This window comes from Prunus mume, linkage group LG5 (assembly GCF_029339155.1).
Source record: "Prunus mume cultivar Tortuosa linkage group LG5, ASM2933915v1, whole genome shotgun sequence".
Classification (NCBI taxonomy): Eukaryota; Viridiplantae; Streptophyta; class Magnoliopsida; order Rosales; family Rosaceae; genus Prunus; species Prunus mume.
In genome coordinates this window covers 2,870,849-2,890,407 of record NC_142702.1, presented here as the reverse complement: position 1 = coordinate 2,890,407, position 19,559 = coordinate 2,870,849, and the positions used below count along the sequence as shown (strand labels likewise).

Sequence of the window (19,559 nt, the reverse complement as noted above, 5' to 3'; positions counted from 1 at the left end):
GAGGATAAAGAAGAAAATCCCTCAGAAAAGCCTGATTTCAACCTGGAGAGCATGAAAGCAAAGCAATTAAGAATGGCTCCTCAACCTCTGCAAAATACTAAAAATGAGCTTTGCACAAGGGAGCACCAATCTTTTAACTGCAATTTCATGCAAATTTCTCAGATTACTAAATTTATCATCATTGGGACATTGTTGTATAGTATAATGCTGAACACAGAGAGAGAGAGAGAGAGAGAGAGAGAGAGAGAGAGAGAGAGAGAGCAGCGCTGTTGATGATGGATGATGGAGGCGAATGGTGGGTGTTTTAGGGTTTTGCTTTGTCGGGACTCGCGGTAATATATAGCCGTGGCCCAGTAGCGATTTAGAGATGTTCCGATTTGGGTTGGGCCTTTGTTGAGAGCTTTGATACTTTTCTTGGAAAACTTACAAAAAATTTATTTTTATTTTAGTAAACGAGAGATATTTGTAAAGGGAGAAATCGAACCTAGAACCTCGAGTGCAGAATAAATACTCTTAACCACTTGAACTGCTTTCATTGCAACTTTCTATTTATTTTTGAAGAGAAACGATACATTAAAAAGGTGGATAAATTATGTGAGAAAAAAAATCGGTTGCTCACGAACGTGTGCAAGACCTTGTTTGGAACACAATTGGACCAAACAATCAAAACCATCATTAGTGCTTGTAAAATGCATGGACCGATACCAGAAAATAAATAGAGTAATCAAAATATAAAATGGATATAGAAATCTAGATCATACAGTTTCTTCTCAAAAAAGCTGAAGAAATATAGGTCAAAATACCCTTCCACGATGGATGAAGTAGCCTTTGCAAAGTCACCACAACCACTACATTGGATGCAATAAACAAGAGAAGGAAATTCTCGTCTCACACGAAAGTCACAACACACTTTTCAAACAGAACTGCAGTGTTTAAAATCTACACATTCACATCTAATTTCTACATGAGTTTCCAACTGATGCTTTCTTAACTGTTTCTACAACACAAGTGAGTGCAAGTGATGGCTGACTGAAGACAACATGGACTTCACACCTATCTCCTTCCACAACACCCCAATAATTACAAAAGTAACCAAAGCCAAGAATGATTTGCCTGATATAGACATTGCACAGCAGGGTTTCACCCCAAGAGAGACTGCGCACGCCTTCAGCTTCACCTGCAGTATATAAGCAAGCCTCTATTAATACAAGACAATAAACAAACAATTTACCGGATTGAACATCATGGTTTGTCATATAAACTGAAACCACTGCCAGAGGGGTAACCCAACCTCATAGAGGAATGTCATTTACTGGGGATGGCCCCACGAGACGACCCATTCAACTGCATGTTTTCCCTCTGCTGACCCAGGAAAACACTTTCCTTGCTGTCACCAAACGTGGACGGGTATGCTGATGATGGGCCATGGCCATTGCCATTATCACTAGAGAGGGTGTGGTTCTTGTGTGCCCTGAACCATGGATCTGATCCTTCTTGCTGGACATTTGAGGAATCAAAAGTCCCATTGCTGGTATTGGGAAAGCACTCAAAACTAGATTTGGCAGATTGGGCTGAATCATTTGCATCCAAATTCATGCCTTTTTCAAGTGAGGAATTTTCGTCATTATCATCTTGTTTCTTTGTATTAAGGAAACGACCTCCACAACCCCTTGCCCTCCTCAATGCATGTAGGTGCCGAGACTCGTGAAGATATGGCTGTAGAATGAATACAAAATCATATATCAAACAAACCCTTACGCTGTTTACAGACAATCATTCAGTTAGCTGAATACGGCTTAACACCTCTTGGAAAGTTACATGGTCATTCATATACGTAAAGTGTGTGTATTTGTGTGTGTTTAACACCCCTTGAATGTGAATGTTTCTTAAAACCCCTCAAAAAGTTAAAGCGCCATACATACATGTGTGTTCGTATGTGTGTGTTAACACCCCTAGAATGTGAGTGTTCTTAAAACACCTCCAAAAGTTAAATGGCTATACATACGCGTGTGTTGTGTGTGTTAGCACTCCTTGAAAAGTTATATGGTCATTTAATCATTCATATACACAAAATAGTGTGTGTGTGTGTGTGTGCGCGCGCACACGAATGCGCATGCGCATGTGTGTACTATCATTCACTCAGCTGAATACAAAAGGCTTAACACCCCTTGAAAAGGTACATAGTCATGTCCATATGCATAAAGTATGTGTCTGCTTGCGTGCATGGGTCATTCCTCAAGGGTATATTTCTCATCAACATCCCCGTCCAGAACTTAGCAAGTCTGTTTTATTTTCCCCACCATTCAAGCATATTCCCTAGCTATGTTTAGTTCATCTCTTTTTCTGGATATGAACGAAAGACATTTTCTTCCAGGATATTGCCGATATTTCTCTGATATTACCCATATACATGGATAAATCTGCATTGGTAAGAGTCTTAAAAGACTGCTACTTACCAACATTTACCATTTCCATAGATATTTCCATATTTCTAACTTCTAAGATAGTAAAACTTTGTCAAACAAATGATACATGTCATATATTTGGCAAGAATACCTTATTTTGCGAAATTGTGAAGCATTTTAAATTGGTTACATTCAGAAATTCTATATTTTGGAATGTTTTGAGGTGAATTACCTACATTTCGATCAATTTTTACCTATAAACATAGTGAACAAAAATTCCCATAAGTCTAGACCACCAACATATACATTGATATCAATAATTCATCCTTGCTAGTTGCTTGTACCTAACTCAACATGACCATCATAATGGCTCAAACATATGTTAGATTCACTTTCAACTAGAGAAAATAAAATAGCATTAAGTTTTAAGATTGTCTTGTGTCTTGTGTATATGTACATGTGTGCACAAATGTGTTCATGTCTAATTCTAGGAAATGCTACTAGAGTCCACAGAACGAACAAATTTAAAATTAGTTTACCTTTCGAGCTTTTATAAGTTTCTTTTCAAGCTCAGTTTTAGCACGTGACTGTCTTCGTCTCAAAATGCCATGGTACTGCTTGGCATTTACATAAACAGGCTCCTCTTCCATTTCAAGGGGCAAAGGCATTCTACCATGATGAATGCCATAGAAGTGGGGAGGCAGCTGGCATCACACTAAGAACCATCAGATAATAAACGACAACTTTTCTCATATTCAAAGTGCAGTATAAAAGATGTTCATGCTATTGCTTATACAAGAAACTACAAAGCACAAAATTTGCTTATATTGTTTGACTGGAACATTGATCACCAAACATATAGACATACTAGTTCATTACATTTGTAATCTGTCCTGAGAGACATATTATGATGTATGCATGTGTATACTGTGTATGCATGTGCACAAAGGCAATCTTTGGAGAATAAACAGTATTTTGTTCAGTCTAAGTATTCGGTTTCCCAATTTGTCTACATTCGTGAACTATTTCCTAAATTAATTGATTCGGTTATAATTTAGTTTTTGATTTTGGTTAGAGGTATACACTATCTAACTGTTTCAGGTTATGATTAATTAATCACAAAATGGTTACGAAAATTATTGATTACTCATTGATAATTGAATGTTGGTTAATGAATTTATCAAATTCAGCCTAGTGTTTTAGTTGGATTTGGTATTGAAGTTTGGTTACTTATATATTTACCCACAATATTAATATACGATCAGTTTTGCAGCCCAAAAGTGTCAAGGCCCATTGTAGTGAGGCACGTGAAACGTACACCAATGACACATGATACCAAGTTGTTGAAGTGGACACTAATATTTCTTAAGCAGAATCAAAAAATTTAAAAGGTTTGGTTTAAACTTCATGACAAATCTATTCCCCATGAGTCTGAAGAGGAGTGCTGAGTAGAGCACATTCAAAGAAAGTTGAGGCTTAATGTATTTTAATTTGTTTTATGTTTCTCTTTTTATATAAGAAACAGAACTCTTCATTAAGAAAAGGAAGAGTTATGTTTTTTAGTTCTTAATCATACTTCCGAGTAATTTAACAAGCTGAGAATAATAATCATCTATCCTCTAACTTGGGGGGAAGTTTTGGATACAACATATACTACTGCAACAATATATATTACTGCAGATTGCATACCATAGCTTGTGCCCCATAAGGAGTCAACATCCCGCCATATTGTGGATCCGAATAGGGATATGATGTCAAAACCTGCAAAATTTAATGAGACTTGTAAACCTTCTATACATAACCCCATACAGCGAAGGAAAACCATAAGTTGAACAACAGAACTTTTTCCACAAGAAATTTGCATGTCTTTAATGGTAATGGATACAAATTCCTGCTGTTCAAATTTCTGTGATTGTTTCCATGTATTGAAGATTTATATATGTAGAATGCGAGAGGGAAAGAGAAAGTACTTACGATTGAGTGACCAACAAGTTCCATTTGTGAATTTGGATCGTGGTGTTCACCCATTGTAGGAACCACCGAGGAAGAAACGCTTTTGATTTGCTGGTTTTTGCATCCATTTTTCTGGTCTGAATAAAAGGAAACTTGCATTAATAAGTATATGGGCAGTTGAGTTAATATATGAAAGAAGATATAACACTGGAAATCTTACAGGGAAGACTTGGAGCAGCATATTCCGTAGTGCTAACAAGTATTATCAACCAGATATAATAACCTAGAAATATTCACTTAAAAGAATTGAAGCATTCCATGTACAATAGCAGCATATGTCAAGATTTATTTTGAAGCTCACATATCTTAGGCTGCAGGCATTTATACATTTAATATTAAAAAATTATATTTTCTACTGCATGCTGCCCCCAGACACCAAGGTCGCCAGCTTAGATGCTCATGGCAGAAAACAAGCAGAGTGGCAGCATTGTCAAGAAGAAGAAAAACAATAAGTCCATTGGAGCGAGTGTCGATTTTAGGAGACCTTTTGACATAAAGTAGATTGCTCTGGGAAAATCTGATACAGGTGCTTCAGATTCAGCACTATGTCTATCAGGGAAGAATTAATTTGGGTTTGCTGAGCAAGGTGTCAAGGATGGTTCAGGGAATTTTACAAGTGACTTTGCTTGGTTTCAGGTCTCGTTTTCTGGAAATCAAATCCATACTACAGAATTGAAATAAGACCAAGATAAAATCCATAGCAATTGCACATCTTCTAGTTCCCCACCCTACCCCACCCAAAACACACACAGGGAGAGTAACAAGGATTCTCACCTTCTTAATGCAGTTCCTTTTTTCTCAACTAGATTTAGTTTTCCATATACAAATTAGCCCACCACACAAGAAGCTAGTAAGAGAAAGATTGTAATAACTAACCACAGGTGTCTAAGGCCTATTTTAATTCTTTTTTCTCCAACAAATGCTAGTCTTAGTTGTATCAAGTTCTATTCAGTTTAGATCATAAGCACTATCACAACTATAAAAACCTTCAAATTTCCTTTTATTTCACAGATTGAAAGGTCTTGGTCAGGATGTCAAATTGATGATGCATTCGGTCCTTCAATCTCACAAAGAAGACAAAGGCTTAGTATATAATTATAAATAAAATAAAATAAAATTTTAAAAGGGTTTCTCAGAATGATTACTTTATAGGTAATTTGATGTAGTAGCAAGTGTGAAAATTTCCAATTCAGAAAAAGAAGTTCACATCAAATTTTAATGATAATGCAAAAGTAACTACCAGACTCTGATCCTACTGTAGTCCGCAATTCTTTGTTGAAGTTGGCCCCACCATCCAGCCTAGCATTAGCTTGTGACTGCATAGCTCCATTCATGACCATACTATCACGATGATCCACCAAAGATGATGCTGGAGCACTTTCACCTGACGATGAATTGTTCCCCACTCCACGCCACCAAGGTTGGGCATAGATAGCTGATTCCAGCACAGTCTGGGCACCGTGTTCTATGTGTGGATCTTCATCTTTAGATTTAGCTGGCATCATTCACCACTTTCTCCTGGAAAAATATAACCATGAGTTTTAACATAAAACAAAAGGAAGATGAGGAAAGAAACCAAAACCAACTACTGATCAACAGTCATTGCATAGAAGCAAATGACAGAGAAACACTACGATAAGTAAATCTGCTTAGGCGCATCCAAAAAATATTATTTGAATCAAAGAATCAACCAGTAGTTTACTAATAGAAACATTGTATGGAGATAAGAACTCAAAATAAATACAAAAAGTAAAAAAAAATAAAATAAAATATGCAGGTGAAGCACAAATTAATCCAGCAAAACAAATGGAACAAAATAGTAAGATGGATGTTCCACACTTAATCATATTATTCCTATTCCTTCTACAGTATAAAAAGGATGACAAGCTTGTTACCAAATTGTTTGAGGACAAAGCTAGGCATAAATACATCGATCAAATGTTATAATGACCAATGCTCCTCCCAGAAATGTTAACTCCAAATTCACATATGGATTCCTAAGCGTTACTTGAGTACTCTAGATCTCCCTCGTGCATATCCAATGTAAGATTCAGGGGAGTCACAATCTTCCCTCCTTCACGAATATCATAATTCCCCCTGCTTTGGGCTTAGCCCAACCCTTGCAGGTCCAAAGGTCCCTAGGCCTTGGAAATGCTAGACCTGCATATAGCACTTCACTTCAACTTAACAAGGCAATGTGGGACACATGAATTTGTGTTCATCTCACCTGTCTTCCAATCACCACAACTATCTTGGCATGTCCATCTTAGGAAATCAAAGCTTATCTAATCAAGGAACCTTGGCTCTCACGTCAAAAATCCATTACCTCATAGCATAGGGGGAACTGACACTTTTTCCCTCATTAGCATGAAGTAGTTGCTGTATCCATGTCCCCAATTGACTAGTAGGAATTGGGTTTGGCCACTTTGATACTATTTATGGTGATCCCAATCAAAAGTGCCAACCCTGGCTGACATTTAATTTCCAGGGTCTTGCTTAAACAAAGATTCTCTATACACAGCGCCTATCTTTCTTAAAGACAGGATGCATTGAGAAAACCTCACTTCTATGTAATTTCCTTCAATTTTGATCCCATTTTATTGACATGGTTGATTATTTAGGGTATAGAATGACCCTTTAGATCTTCGGTTTTAGGTTTAAAGTATCAAATTTTGGGAGCAATTAACCAATCCGAGACTAGAACCTAAAGTCTAAGCTCTAAATGATAATTCTAGTCCCTAAAACAATCAACCATGTCAACAAAAGGGATCAAAGCTTAATAAAATTTAGTGGAAGTGAGGTTTTCACAACAAGTCTCATCTTTAAGAAAGATGGAACGCCGTGTACTAAGAATAAATGCTTGCTTAAACACTCTAAATATTGCTAGCTAATAGTTGATGTGGCATTAAGGGGTACCACAATCTCCCCTCCTTTAGGGATATCATAACTGTCCTATTATGAGCTTGAGAAATAAAGACATTGACGCACAAATTCAAGCATGCAAATTGACAGAAGTTGACAAGCATATTAATGCAAAAACTAGGAGTTGTTAAATCATTTAAGTTATGAAGGACATCTTTTCTGTTTAGTATTTTCTAATCATCCGACATTTCTCTTTAACTCATTTCTTGAGTAGCCAGGTTATTACAATGTTAATGACTAGGGAAAATCTTTAACTCATCCTCTTTCACAAAAAATGAAGGCAAATATTATTTGATCCCAATGCCAACAAATCCTAAATCTTTTCCATATCCAAAACTTCAGAGACATTTTTTTCCAAATATAAAAGCAACCAGGTCCAGAATCAATATAACAAGCGTCTAAATCGATAACGAATCATCTACTCAACAGTATTCTGTAAGTCCCCATGAAAAACCAACAAATTCCACACTTGTTGCCCAATCATCTAAAAAACACAAACAGTTCAATTCGTTGCCACTGTCTCAAAATGCTCCAATACAGAGAATCCAAGAGCAAAACTCAAATTAATAAATAAATAAGTAAATACTAAATAACAACCGCCGGATCTCACAAATAAAAGTGCAACTCATTTTGGTACCTTTAACATGCAATTACATCTTTAATCAAGTTTTAATGATTCACAACTTCAAATGGATTCTAAGTTCAGCTTCCGTTGGTTGCTGAAAGAAAAGACCAGTATGAACAAAAAATTTCAAATTTATAAATGTCAAAACATGTAAAATTCATTGTCCTACTTCACTAAACCAGACTAAATTTTCAAAAACTTTTTCCATCTGGGTACCCAAATTGTTCTCCATGCACACCTGTTTCCAATACATATATTACTGAATAAAAAACTAACCAAAAAATACAAAAAGAAAGTGAAAAGTTTGAGCTCCCTTTCACTTTCCAAAACCAAACTTCGAAATTTGTGTTATTTTCTTTATAATTCCCCTGTTTTCTCACTAACCAAACAGAGATAGAAGGACCTTTCTCTATCAAAAAAAAAAATCAAACAAGAAACATTTATTTGAACCAAAATGAAAGAAATTAAGAGAATTCGAACAGACAGAAGAGAAAAACTTGAGAGGGAAAATCATACAGTGGTGAGCGAAATAGCAGACAGGAACCCTAAGAAGTTTTATTTTCAGGGATTCGAAGTCGTCGAGGTAAGTCTCTTTCTCTCTCTCTCTCTCTCTCTCTGTCTTCTCTCTTTTCTCTCTCTGCAACCTTAAGAGAGACAGTGGAAGATGACGCAGACAGAAATTTTTTAAAATATGATATCTTTTCTAAATTTTCAGGAAACATAATTAATATTTCTTTAGTTTAAACTATAAAGATGACAGAAGTTGAGTTGACTTTACCAAACTACCCTTACAATTCTTCTTCTCTTTACAGAAAAATTAATATTTCTTGGTTTTATTTCTCTCATCTCTCTTGTTGTAATATTACTTTTAATTCATTATAATCTAATTTCAGAATTGTAATTTAATTTATAAATGTCAAAAGCTTTTATGTTTTTCCTCTTTCCCTGTACACTTTTCTTCCTTTCTTTTTTATTATTTTGAATTAGTGAATAACAAGTCTATTCTCAAATATGAGTATCTCATCACCTTTTTTTATCTAAATCCTCAATTCAATCATTCTATCATAACTCTCTTTCTAAAATTTCTTATTTCATCTAAATCTAGTTCTACCTCACATTTGAAGGAGTTTGTTGCAATCTACCCATATGTTGTTGTCAATCGTTATCAATTTAGGACATTGCTTGATATTATGCGTAGTTGGCTCATTTCAAACAGAGGTTTTCTCATATATACTTCATGTTCTATGTTTTTTTAAGGGCTAGATGCACTAGATGGCCAATAGTAATGGATAATGCTCTAAACTATGTTTATTGATAAAAGACAATCGGGCAAAAAAAAAAAAATTAAAAGGACCATTTTTTAAAATATAAATAAAAAAATTTAAAAAAAAACCCGATCAAAGCCGATCGGCTATAATATTTTAGACACAAAAAATACCCTCGTATGGCCGGGCGGCTATACTATTTTTTTTTATATTTACGGACCCACTACATATGTATATATATATATATATTATAGCTGCTCGGACATACTATTTATTTAAAATAAATAATAAATAATTAAAAAGACCGGCCCATTGCCTAAATGGCATTGGGTGAAATTATGTATAGCCGCATGGCTATACTATTTTGGAAAATACTCTAGCATATAGCCCTGCGGCTGTACTATTTTTTGGGACAAAAAAGGCACCCGCCTAGCAATTAGGTGTCCACCCGCCAAAACAAGTGTCAAAACGAGAATCGCCGCCCGGCTATACTATTTTTTTATAAAAGAAATGCCATAGTACTATACTATATTATATTTAAAGGGTATTGCTGCTCAGCTAGACCTCTTATTTTTTAAAAAAATTAAAAAAAGTACCCTCCGAGTTGCATTAGTTTATACTTTATTGATATTAATTTGCTAGTTTCAACATATCCAAAGTGGATATTAAAGAGAGAGAAATTTCACAATAAATCAATCTGAGAGTTCAATTACTATCAGGTGATGGTGGTGGTAGTGCTCATTATGTTTGGAAGTGATTTTGGGAGGGCCAAAATCACTTATAGAGAGAAGCAGCTGCCACGTGTTTCTCCATATAATCACTTTGAGTGTTTTTAAGTAACTCTGGGGAGAAGCACGTGGCACTTCTCATGTGCTTCTCCATAAAATCACTTAACACCACTTAAAGTGATTCCCCATATAAGTGACTATTGGTCTATCCAAAATCACTCACAAACGAGCCCTAAGTTTATAGGTTGTTTTAGGCTTTTGGATGTTTTGGATTCTATGGCTTGACTTGAGATATGTTTAATTAAACTGATGTGAGTTTTGTAGTTTTTTGTATGACTTTTGTCTACTTTAGTTTTTCCTTTCTTTAAGCTAGTTAATTTTGTTGCTTATGAAAGAGAAAAATCTAGTTTTATAACATTCACAATATGACATGTTAATATTAGAAGAAAAAAATAACGACTAGTATACCCATTGTTGATAAGAACATGTGATGTACTGTTGAATGGTTCTTTCTTAATATGAATCCCATTTTTAATTAAAATTCACTTGATCAACAGTCCAACTTAACAATGACATTATATGGAAGAAAAAATATATATATTTCTTTATATATAAGATTTATTTTATTTTTTGCAATTATATTTCACAATCGAATGATTTAAATATTATTGTATTATATTGTTATGCTAAACAGTTGCCAACTTTGTTATGATTTGGCAAGAAAAAACTTCGTTATGATTTGAAAGTTATGCAAGATTTTTCCATTTATTGATCTACGTACTAATATTGAATCGGTCTTCGGTTAAAATAAATATATAACTGTCCTCATCCCAAAAGAAAATATATAACTTGCACTCTTTACCAAATTATTGATGATTAGACTTGATCAATGTCGTAAATTTTTGAAGATGCACAACAACACATTCTTCTAATTGGGTTAAACTATGTACGTTGTTAAATTAACTGCTAAATCTTGCACCTATATTAAAATACAAATCCAAGACTTAACCTTAGTAAAAGAAATGTCATCATGTTTTAAGAACCACCAGATTTCATTGTTGATTTTTTATTTGAGGATTGTAACTAATAGTTTTTTTGGGCATGATTAAAGGGGATGGGTGGGGAGGAACTTTACCGGAGATAAAAGGTTCCTGCTCCCTACGGTTGAGCGGGTAAGGCCATTTTTTGTACTTGTTACTTATCCTTCTTCAATAAAATATGATTGCCTTCTTTTTTCTTTTTTCTTTTTAAAAAAATTCCGAATAATGTATTTATAGTTATATTGTGAGGTGAAGATGACCTTACCAAAAGAAAGTATGATACCATAAGATATATGTAGATACAAAGCCAAGTCGTACTTTGTGGTTGCTAGGGAAGACGAGAGAAATAACATAAAATAAAATAGGCAGCTCCAACGAGCAACTTGAGAATCTTGTAATATTTTTACTGTCACCTTCTATGAAGATTTAATACAAATTAATAAAATTTAAAGAGATATCAAATTTGTTATTTATCTATCTATATATATAAAGGCAGTGCTTAACGAAAATATTAAATAAAAATATGATCCTGAATAAATGGCAGGGGTAATTTGGACAATAGAACCAATTGCTCTCCAACTAGTAGTCAAGGGCTTTGAGGCAGGTAAAGCTTTTTATATATTATATTTTCTACTCTGAAAAGAATAATAATTAATCGAGTTTTTTAAAGTCTCAAAACTTTGCCAGCGTGAACTTTGTAACTGTATGGATGCCACAACGTGTCAGTATAGTAGCGTGTCTAGTGGGTCCCACAATCTGCCACGTTTTATTAATAGTTTATTACAGTCGACAAAGCCCATCAAGCATTTAGCCCAACGAACAAGGGTAGCAGCCAAAGCCTGTGTTACTTCTGCCACGTATGAGACTTGGGCATCAGATGGGCACCCACGTGTCTCGTAGCACGTGCTGGTAGGTTGGCCTTCTCATGAACATTAGGGTGGCAACACACCATGCATTCATTCTTCCCTTCTTCTTCAAGGATCCAAATGTAACGTTAAAGCAATGTTTAAAAAAAGCTAGATCGTGTTCTAGAGTAGAAAACACTTTTAATAAATCTTTTTTAGTGTTATTGTCACTTTTTTTTAACTTTTCTCGTGTCGTGGTATCATCAACTTTGTTCGCAAGAATTTTGTGCTCTTTCTTCCCAACACTCACGTCAATGAAATAGAAAATGCCTTCACTTTCAAGTTTACAAATGCTAGCATTGATTTGTAAAATGATTGGATACTAGTCATTTGATTTGTGTGTTATACGTAACATACTATTCAGTGACTAGCATCAAATCATGCACATATGCGATTAATGATAGCGCAACTTCTTTTCTTTTTCAATTTCGTAACGCAAAAGCAATCTATCATATTGCAAATCAACGTAGGATTTAGTTTGAACTTGAAAACAAAAAGAATAGAGAAGTAACGTTGTGTTCCATAACATTTTCGTACACAAACATTAGGAAAAACTTATATGTGCTTGGGCAGCAGATGTTGACAACTTGTTTCTTACGTTAACTGAGAAAGAATATTCCCTCATATTCTATCATGCTTTTTTCGATCATACCAACTAAAAAACATATTAAATAAAAGTTTTGTTATCCCCTGCGTTGACCAACCAGTACCCATACGAGTCATTCTATAATGAGGGCCTTATATATGGCCCTTAGGTGAGATCATATCACTTAATCGTTGAATCAAGCTAACCAATTTAATCCAACGATTAACCTATTTGATTTAACAGTTAAAAGATAAGACTTTACTTAAGGACCATATATAAGGCCGTTATTATAGAATTCTTGCCCACGATTATTGTTGCCTAGTAAACGGGCTCAAAAAACACAAAAATAGCCCAAATAACAATGAAGAAAATCCTACCAAGAAATAACACAAATCAATCCTATCATTAGTTTAGTTTAGGACAATTTCCATTTACTTGTAAGAAAGAAAGAAAGATTTTCTTCTAATAACAATAATAGCACAAATATATACAGGCCTAATACAATGAAAGAACCAAACCAACAATAGCAAAACAAAACCCAAAAAGAGCTTCCAGTTTTTAAAGTTTCAGATGCAAGTCTATATAAGACACCGCATTCCCTACGAAAGACGAACCAGATGCTATCTATTTATTATGATGATGATTAGAACACTATTAGATTGTTGCTGTATTCAAATTACAAACAATAACACTATGCCAAACGTAGCTGTTCTATTGTCTCTGTGCCTCTTCTAGTTGGCTTTGAAACTGTCTGCCTCCCGAATTGCACATGCTAAAAACCTTTCTATGTAAAAGGCAAAACAATTCAGCATTTCATGGCCCCTCCACAAATGATTTCATATTTAGATATTCTTCAACCTGCCTCAGGTATAGGTTTCACTTTGCTTTCTGTCAGTGAGTGTGATAACCGCGGCAGCTTGACAAAAATTTTACAACTCAAATGATCCAGCTGACCTATAATTCAGAACTCAACTATCACTTTAGTCAAATTTTATTCCCTTCCATTATGTTTAATGGCATTGGCAATTTGGAGGAGTGAGGGCAGCCCTTAACTAGCAAACATCAAGGAAACATTCCCTCAAGAAACTCATCAAAGTCATCATCATCATCATCAGCTCTATGTTCACTAGTAGAGATTGAAGCCTTTTTCCCTGAAACAAAATTTCTAACTGGGGTAAGCTACAGTTACGAGTATGGAATACAGAATGATGTCTCAGCTTTACAGCCATGTTAAATGTGTTTCCTACTATCCTCCTTGACCGAAAAAATGCAAAGGGCCAATAAAGATGCATGATAAAAACATTTTTTTATTTAAAAAAGATAAAAGTCACAATCTGAAGAAAGATATTCGATCGTTTGCAATCTGCATGTACACAATGTCAACTCAGCATGTAAACTTACTAGTACTTGAAAAATATGTAAACATAGAAATCCATCCAAACCTTTACTCCTTTCTTTGTTCCCCTCATTATCAGTATCATCATCATCATCATCATCCCCTGACCGACTCCTGCAAGTAGAGTATCAGTTAGCTTTTGTACAGTCTAATAGCAAAAATCAGATTACCCTTACTAAAAGAACCCCCCCAAAAAAGGAAGAGTCCTATGTGAAAAAGACGCAAATCAAGCTGATACCTCTTTCTTCTGTTCACTTCCTTCTTTTCTTTTTCCAGTTGCTCTTTCTCTTTCCGTCTTTTGTAATGAAGCTTTTCTGAACATCTGTTAGGAACCGTTAACATCAAAGGGCATACAATCAGACCAAGTCATCTTAAATAGAGCAAATCAATCAAGAATGCAGATCAAGTGACACATAGTGACACAGGGCACCACTGAAGGAATTGACCAAAGACATTAAAAAAAAAAATCAAACAAAGAGGGAATAAAGTAAATTTCAATAATTATAAGCAAAAGAAATTTGATTTATGCCAGCATAACACATGATGAATTTTATCTAATGAGAACTAACAACAGAAAATACAGAAAGAACCTAAAACAGTATTAGTAAACACTGACTACCTCTCACAAGTTACCAATTTGACAAGGGCTTGTTTGTTTTCTCCGGCTTCAAAATAAGAAAAGTTCACCTGCAAAATAATATTCAAAACAATTAAGCCACAAATTTTTTTACAAGTGGAGTAAATATAGTTAAAAAATGCAGGAAAAGTTATCTATCCTAGTCCAGGAGCTTAAATACTAAAAATAAATAACATATATTTTAAGATTTAAAATAGACGTTCAGAGCTGATGAATTTTTTTTGTAAATATTAATGTCATACAGTAGGTCATCTTACCAAAACTATTGATGAAAATTTTGAGAGAGAGAGACCTCTACCAAGATTATTATTCACATGGACTTCTACATTTATATACAAAAATTCACCACAAATGCCTACTCCTACATGACATGAAATGCACAACTACCAGCTCGCCTTTTCAAATAAATCAATAAATTTTGCACCCCATTAAATACTTAAAGATCAATCATCATGACTAATTAGTAGACACTTGCCTCGTAGCTTGCTAAACCATCTTTTACATCACAATGTTTGTTACCACATACGAACTGCCCTGTCAGAAAATAATATCAAGTCAATTCTAAACTCCAGCTCCATTCCCTTTGGGAGACTCATTACGAATAAGATGATACATCATAAACACTGAAATAAAAAATAAGTCAAACAGGGTCGGCCTAGGAGTTTTTAGTTTGCATATGGCCATTTTTTTTCTCTTGGAAGTGGAAGGCCCTCTCTTTTTCTTTTGGCTTCTTGAGAATAAAGAATTTGAAAGAGTCGGGCGGAGGGGAGAAGAATGAAGGAGTGTAGGGAACTTAACATCTCTTTGATTACTGAAGCCAAATTGGCTATTGTTATTATACAAGGCAATAATATGGTAGCATTTCAACTACTTTATGCAAGAGAAATAATTTTGACGAACTCAAAAACTGTAGGTTTTCCAAACAAAGGAAACCAAATTACTTTGAAATTTTGAATTGACACGTGAAAGTTCAGGCCAAAGTTTAATTCTGCAAGATGTGGCATTCTACTTTCATTTTAGAAGGTGGAAGATCCACATGCTCTACTTATATTATAATTTAATATATATATATATATAAATTAATCATAGCTATATTTTAATTAACTGTTATTTAATATAAATAAATAATGATATGAACTAATATCACTCATTCTGATTTGATATAAGAACGAACGGAAAATTTCTGATTAGCATAAGAGAATGCACATGGCATCAGAGATAAGCATTTTATTGTGCATATAAGAGAAATACTATAAGAATGAAACTACAATTGAAAGAGATGCCGGTGGTGACAAAATCACATTTTGTGCAATAACAGTGAAAATGGCAGGTGAAAGGGTATTTTACAACATGTAAAACAGCCAGCCAAAACAAAGTCTTGATAACCAGACTTGTGTTATTAAAAGTGATAATAGAGATAATGGATATAGTCATGAAAGATAATGTAATTTTTTATGCCTGAGATTATAATGATGATTCTGGTCCAAGTCTGTCTCTATTTTTCGTACTCTTAAAAAAAGGTGGTCAAAAGTCCACGGGCTTCACCTTTACATCATTCTGATCAGTTGGTGATTACTGTTTGTTTTCATTGTGAGATTTTCTTTGAGATCCACAATCCCATTTGGATTTTTTTATAGGAAATTGAATCAAGTCTTAAAAGGGTTAGGGGTGTTGCTTCCTCCCACTCCTTTCAAGAAATTCCTCTTTTGGGTATATCCAACAACATTTCCATTTTTTAAAATCTTATCAAGTTTCAGTGTATATAGATTCCCCCAATGTTTAGTAATTGTTGCCCCATAGGTGTCCTACTGAATTTTTTAGATGAAATCATCTAATTCTCTATTTCATTATCTTATACATATTCTTTTTTTTTTTTTTAATTTACAAAATTGTCAACTTCATATTTGAATCACACAATTCTGCATCCTAGTTTTCACAAACTTGATGGTTTAATTAACAAGCACTAACTAAAACTGGCAACTACAACATAGTATCTTCCAGAGTTTATTTTTTATTTTTTTTAAAGGCAAACTGATCCTTCAAAAGAAAGATCTACTCACTACCAACAATCTTGGAAAGAAATATCAACTTCGATTGTATACTCAATGACCAAGAATCTTAAGACTTTAGAAAGGGCAAGAGAACATATTTGTTTAAGTAACTAAGAGAAGTTAGATGATAGGGGTATCTTTGTAGTCAATGAAGAGAATAACATTACCTTTACCAGATACAACTTCCTTTTCTGTCCTCCACCTCAGACCAATCTAAAGAGAGAATTGTGGGAAATCAGAAAACATTCTTTTTAACACAATATGGCTTGGTATACATTATAACATTCTATACTCCATCCAACTAACCAAAAAAGAAAAAAAAAACCCATGATCTTCGGATTTTTTTTTTTTTTTGTATCGATGTAACTACTGACCTTACCACTCTTGTAATGTGACATGTCCGCTATGCAGTATCTTGAATAAATTTAAGGCATCCAAAGGCTAAACAAGTTGATAAAAATTTCAATATTCAAACCAATTACAAGAAAATAGCACCAGTTTGCAAAGGATACTCTTTAAACAGCTTGTCATAGTATCGCTTAACCAGCCTTTGCTCCCAAGAGCGGTCCATATCATCTTCCTCAGATCTTATGAACCTAGCATAAACAAATGATACCAACAAGTATGAATGTTAAAAATCCAGGTGCAACCTACCACATGAAAGAACATGGATTACAGCTTACATACCGATACCCTTCTCTTAGGGTGTCTTGATCAGTTTTGACCGGCAGCTTGACATGTGAAGATTCTTCTCTACCATAAAAGCTAACTGCAACATAAAGTATTCATCAAGATGTGCTATAACTGCAACAGGAAAATGCAGTGGTATTGATAACTACTATCCAATTGCCAAAGCTGAACTATAAAGAAACAACCAATTGGAGCCTCAGCCATATGGTAAAATCCAATTTGTGCTTCAAATAAACAGGATTAAATGATAAAAGTAAAAAAAAATATTACACAGTATTGAAACCAGATACAAAGTTGTGCATACACTACAGTCAACAAAAAATAAGAAAAAAATACACAAAAACAGTCCTATTCAAGTCCCAGAAACAACACAATGGAATTTGGATTAAGAGAGAAAAAATATTCAAATTGATAAAGTGGAAAGCTTAAAAGGTAAAGCATATACATGCAGATGAACAAAAAATTTACATAACACAATTGTAAACACTAAAATGGCATTAAAAATGAAGCTTCCAGCCAGCAGCTATCATGGCTTTTAAACATCTAATAACTCCAAAGTCTAGCAATAAGCACATGACCATATTAAAGCTACCTTCCCAAAGATCCAGTAGCTTACATTGCTTACATGGTTTTATTCAAACAAATAAAAAACCAACGAATTGAAGTATGATATATGTACTTGTATGGACAACTGTAGCCTCCCTTCCTTCTAAGTGGAGGAGACTGTTCATCATCCATTTGCTTTAGGACATTAGGATTCAACAAATAAAGAGCTCACTATTTGTGCATGCTTCCTTACTGTCCTTTCTTAACAAAAATTTAGCTTCAAATGATACATACATGTATCATTCGAAGTTCCAAAATTGCTATTTCTTCAGGGATTTTCATTATACCAACGCCAAAATGATACTAGTTAAGAAAATTGGATTGAAAAATCGAACCGTAATCTTTAACAAACTTTTTGTGACGGTCGTAAGCGTTGAGGCCGAGAATGTGAGCCTGGTACTGCCTGAAACCCCAAAAGAAAAAATATTGAATCAAAAATTCAACGGAAAATTGATCAGAGAGAGAAAGTTAAAGAGGGAGAAAGGTACTGTTTCCTCGCTTCTCTGTCGAAGATTGCAGATTTTAAAGACCCAAACGACGCCATAGTTTCTCTTTCGTTGTTGTTGCGTGTGCTTCAGTGAACCCTAAACCCTATTTCACACTATATGAATCCAACTCCAAGTGACGGGGCCAGAAGGAGCTTTCAAGCGGCTCGATCGCCGAGAACCTATTAGGAGGCGGACGGAAGACACTCTACGAAACAAAGGCCTGTCCTTTTGCCCTCCCTGCTAGTGCGTTTTCTCTTGGCAAATACTTCGGCTCATTACTTTCTTATTGACAGATAACATTTTGAAATGAGATTTTCTATTTAAACCGCACTTCTCTTAGTTCCCCTTATGTTCTAAGTTGGGAGTTTCACTCAAACACCCAAAATAGAGGTTGAAATTATAAAACCCAACACCCAAAACACTTTATAAACACACCCAAAACCCATCATTACACACACTAAAAACCCATTTATAAACACACCCAAAAAGTTGACTTTGGGGTTGATTTTGTGTGTTTCTATGTTTAAATAGTGCTTGGGTTTTTTTATAAATACATGTCTAGAATTGGGTTTATTTATAAATTTGTATTCTAAGTTCACCTCAACTTTTAATTTAAATTTTTACAATTTCTAAGAAAACCCTATTATCTTCCCAAACTACTCTTAAATATACCCCAAACTGAAAAAATAAGAACTAAAATAGATTTTCTATTTAAACCCTACAATTTTCTTTGTTCTCGGCAAAAAAAACAAAAACAAATGAAACCCTATATCTGAAAATTTTAATACTTTTTAGAGGAAGAGAACAACTTTACTCTCTCCAAGAACTGTAACTGGAATTCTAACACTTAGGTATTGTTAAGAGAGAGAGAGAGAGAGAGAATTTGTAAATAGGAAGTTAGAAGGAGGTTTCTAAAACTTAATATGAAGAGTGGTGAGGTGTGTGGGCTGTCTGTGCATTAGGGTTAATTATTAAGTTGGATGACCTTTTTTGTCTTTTTACACAATAATAAAACTTACAACTTAATGATTTAACTTACAGCTTTTGATATTCCTTCCTTTAAGAGTATCTTCAACCGATATGTCAAAAATGCCACATAAATATTTAACAGTTAAAAATAACATCTCACATCACTTCAACCGAAATTGTCAAAGCTGATGTGAAATGAAGGCTAGAGGTTCAATGTTATTTTTGACATCCCA

The 19,559-nt window shown here is 34.4% G+C and overlaps 2 protein-coding genes across 3 annotated transcripts; both read right to left on the bottom strand.

Annotated features, from left to right (window-relative positions):
* Positions 1 to 721: 721 nt before the first annotated feature.
* On the bottom strand, positions 722 to 8,670 carry LOC103330458 (nuclear transcription factor Y subunit A-1-like). Its single transcript, XM_089052787.1, has 7 exons — positions 8,482 to 8,670; positions 5,659 to 5,936; positions 4,380 to 4,495; positions 4,095 to 4,166; positions 2,945 to 3,109; positions 1,292 to 1,716; positions 722 to 1,177 (listed from the first exon to the last, which is right to left on the bottom strand). Exons 2-6 carry the CDS (start codon positions 5,921 to 5,923, stop codon positions 1,306 to 1,308), a joined length of 1,029 nt encoding a protein of 342 aa, XP_088908913.1. The 5' UTR covers positions 5,924 to 5,936; positions 8,482 to 8,670; the 3' UTR covers positions 722 to 1,177; positions 1,292 to 1,305.
* Positions 8,671 to 12,905: 4,235 nt separating this feature from the next.
* Positions 12,906 to 18,649, bottom strand: LOC103330445 (folate-sensitive fragile site protein). Of its 2 annotated transcripts, none has more exons than XM_008233030.2 (11): positions 18,358 to 18,649; positions 18,205 to 18,272; positions 17,261 to 17,342; positions 17,086 to 17,169; positions 16,948 to 16,987; positions 16,741 to 16,786; positions 14,998 to 15,056; positions 14,505 to 14,572; positions 14,124 to 14,207; positions 13,932 to 13,999; positions 12,906 to 13,640 (listed from the first exon to the last, which is right to left on the bottom strand). In XM_008233030.2, the coding sequence occupies exons 1-11, from the start codon at positions 18,411 to 18,413 to the stop codon at positions 13,552 to 13,554; spliced, it is 744 nt and encodes a 247-aa protein (XP_008231252.1). In that variant the 5' UTR covers positions 18,414 to 18,649; the 3' UTR covers positions 12,906 to 13,551. The 2 variants fall into 2 exon arrangements, with proteins under 2 accessions (XP_008231252.1, XP_088908840.1); XM_089052714.1 differs by having other exon boundaries at positions 13,399 to 13,640; positions 13,891 to 13,999; positions 18,358 to 18,648.
* Positions 18,650 to 19,559: the final 910 nt, after the last annotated feature.

Coding starts and splice junctions, on each gene's coding strand:
- LOC103330445 (XM_089052714.1), bottom strand. CDS start 18,413: ATGGCGTCGTTTGGGTCTTTAAAATCTGCAATCTTCGACAGAGAAGCG. Junction 17,170..17,260: donor ACCCTAAGAGAAGGGTATCG/GTATGTAAGCTG, acceptor TGTTTATGCTAG/GTTCATAAGATCTGAGGAAG. Junction 16,787..16,947: donor CACATTACAAGAGTGGTAAG/GTCAGTAGTTAC, acceptor TTCTCTCTTTAG/ATTGGTCTGAGGTGGAGGAC.
- LOC103330458 (XM_089052787.1), bottom strand. CDS start 5,923: ATGATGCCAGCTAAATCTAAAGATGAAGATCCACACATAGAACACGGT. Junction 4,167..4,379: donor AACTTGTTGGTCACTCAATC/GTAAGTACTTTC, acceptor TAAATTTTGCAG/GTTTTGACATCATATCCCTA. Junction 1,717..2,944: donor AACTTATAAAAGCTCGAAAG/GTAAACTAATTT, acceptor TTCATTCTACAG/CCATATCTTCACGAGTCTCG.